Consider the following 3,097-nt stretch of genomic DNA (forward strand, 5'->3'; position numbering starts at 1 on the left):
TGTGTGTATATCTTCACAATATACACACAGTGGTTTTTATGAAAAATGTAAACCTTTGAGGCTATGAATTAATTGTACTCGCCATGATAATGGAGAGAGAATAGGAATAAGAATAGATCAAGAATTCTTTAATTAATGTTAAATAAACACAATGATGCATATGAAGGGCATGTCAGTTATGTGTACACAGATATGCACATATATACAGATTCATATAGAAACACACATGTAGCAATAATATGGGATATACATATACTCACACACTTGCTTTGAACTGTGTACTTCTGTATTATATACTGTCCATTGGCTGAATCATTCTTTTCCTGATTTGATTCAGGCAACTGGTGGCGTAAATCTAACAAAACTTCAATAGAGAGTTTGAATGGCTCTGATATATGCTGACCTAATAATATTACAGGATCCTAGTTTTACGTTGGGTGGTTACTGTTAAATGCAGCACATCCTATCCTGTTTAACTCCTTTGCTTAAAAATAATTTTCACTTAACTATGCAGTTTCTGCTTTAGGAAAAAGAAAGTATCAGTGGAGAATATTGAAATAATATATGTATCATCCCTTAACATAAATCTGCATGGTTGGATTTATCTGCATTTATCCTGTCAGTATTACGCAAGTACTTTATAATGAGAAATACAGTACTTCATAATTTTAAAAAATATTAGGTAATATTTAAAAGGGTGAGGGCTGGGTGATTTGTCATGATTAGAACTTTAAGGACAATTATCTGAAGCATGACTAGAAGGGGGACTACTGTGCGGATTACACTGGAGTATCTTTGTGTCAGAACATATGATTTGGAAATCATCTAAGAAAAAAACCAGAAACTATGGCCACATCCAAATTAAACTAATTGTTGAGGGTGCCACCCATCAAAAATACATTTTTATACTGGTAACTAACTTTAGATATTAAATCTTCTTTATTAAAAGCAAACAGCTCACTGAGAACACATGAGGATGAGCTCTTTGAAGACCTAATGGCAAACCTGGATGACACTTAGCACAACCGGGGTCTTCCTGAGCTGATATTATCTTCAAAAGTAATCATCTCATAAAGCACTTGTGAGCACTGCATGAGTGACCAGAATGCCCAATTTGGAAACGATGCTGATTCTAGGGCTATAGTGTCATTAGAACTATGGAGATTCCAGGAGAGCCAATTCTATGTAAAATGAAGGCAATGGGACAGTACCAATCCATGGGAAAATCCTACACTGCAGGCTGAATGCTACATAGTCTTCTTTCTCACATACCCCACAGAATTGCTAGCACTCTTCAGGGGACGGCATCGGACCCCTGCTTCCAGGGATATAACAGTATGGAGCAAGGAACTAAAGTATTGTTCCCTCCATGGTATGTGAGGTTGTCACTTCACTACTTCACCAGAGTTGAAATGGTATGTGATCCGCTGATTGCCCTTCACTTTCTCAATGACCACCCCAAAGGAGAAGAAGTTAAGATATTAAGTAATTAGGCAGAGGAAAGGAATATAATTATCACAACAAAGGAAATTATAAAAGCAATCATTCTCTTTTGTGTCTTACACACACACACACACACACACAGATACACACACGGACACCCCCCCACTCCCTTTGATGTTTTCCCCACAGAATCACAATGAATGGTATGAAGGACCAAAATTTACCTTAAAGTTTCTTCACCTTTATTCAGATCCATGTGTCCATTCTGACAATGGGTATACTGTTTCTGACATCATCGAACAGCACACATCACCATCACGTTCATAAAATAGATCAGTTATCTACTCCCACTTGCCTACTAGAAATTCTGTTTTTGTCACCTTCCATTCAATTCCTACTTGCTTCTGCTCTTAGGCTAATGTACAATCAGATGCCATTAACTGGCATTATCTTTTACCTTTAAAGTTTAAATGTCATTTTAAAAAGTTTTCTGATTCCTTAGCCAAAGATTATGGCCAGAATGCAAATGAAAGTAATAAGTCATTTGTGCAAATCCCTTGACAAATGCACCATCCTGCATCCGCCTGATGCTCTGTCCAACATCCTGCAAATCCATCATCTCTTTTCAGGAGCTGTCTATTGCAGTGTCTTTTAACCAGTGACTATCTCATATGTAGGTTTAACAAATTATGGGGTTTTGAGCCACAAATATTAAAAAACAAATTTTAAAATTCTCAACATGCCTTTGTGTATTAATTTTACAATCTGTACATGTAAATAACTCCAGGAGGTTTATTTAATTTTTTTTGCTAAAAATTTATCAAAATATTTGAACACATAAAAATAGTTTTAAAAAAACAAAAACAAATCCCAGCATAAATTTAGTTGTATAGGCATTGGTTAGAGGACATTGTTTCCACTAAGGATTATATTCAAAAACTGTCTCTTGGGTTTTTACTAAAATTCTGATTTCTGAACCTGATAGCCTGGAATGGTGCCAATTATGTTTTTTTAAAAAAGGAAAATGTAATTAATCAGAATGCATTATGACTTAATAGATAAACAGTATGACTACACTATAATAAAAAGAAACTTTTTTGTTATTTAAAAGCTATCTTCTGATAGCTGATCTGTAATTAAAATAACTGTATTTGATTTAAATGTATTGGCGTGCAGTGAATTATGGAAAGCCAACTTAAAGGTGGGAATAATATGCTATAATGAAGGAACACCCTTTGATGCTCCATGACCACTTCGAGACTGGGTGTTTCTGGGTAAGCAAATCACTAGTATTGAATATAGCCCTTAGTCTTAAGAGATAGGAGCCTTATGAGCAACCTAGCATGTAGAGAACCAGGTTCACCTTCCCGGCCACCCACTCCTTGAGAGGACAGTAGTACTCATAGTGAAACTGCTCAAACTCTGGCGTCTGGCGAATTTCACATAAGAAGGAGAGATCAATACCTGACTCCAAAAGGAGGAGGAGCAGGGGAAATACAAAGAGCAGCAGTCCCAGGCCCACCACAAGGAGCCTGGAAAAACTCTTGACCAGTGGGTTCACCGGGAAGTGGCTGGTCAGAATGTCATAGCTCCAGGACAGTGCTCGGCGAGCCTCCTTCAGCTCCTCTTCCTCTGCAATCAGAAAAGCGTTTTC

At 37.0% G+C, this 3,097-nt stretch overlaps 1 protein-coding gene across 1 annotated transcript in view; it reads right to left on the reverse strand.

Annotated features, from left to right (window-relative positions):
• Positions 1 to 2,770: 2,770 nt before the first annotated feature.
• Positions 2,771 to 3,097, reverse strand: part of LOC102856189 (FERM domain-containing protein 3-like) — a 178,814-nt gene continuing 178,487 nt past the window's right edge. The window contains exon 10 of the mRNA XM_006903356.1: positions 2,771 to 3,055. Within this exon, the coding sequence (XP_006903418.1) occupies positions 2,771 to 3,055 (285 nt within the window). The remainder of the gene's footprint in view (positions 3,056 to 3,097) is intronic.

The sequence above is a fragment of the Elephantulus edwardii genome, unplaced genomic scaffold (assembly GCF_000299155.1).
Source record: "Elephantulus edwardii isolate Elephantulus edwardi_28Jun2011 unplaced genomic scaffold, EleEdw1.0 scaffold00582, whole genome shotgun sequence".
Taxonomy (NCBI): domain Eukaryota; kingdom Metazoa; phylum Chordata; class Mammalia; order Macroscelidea; family Macroscelididae; genus Elephantulus; species Elephantulus edwardii.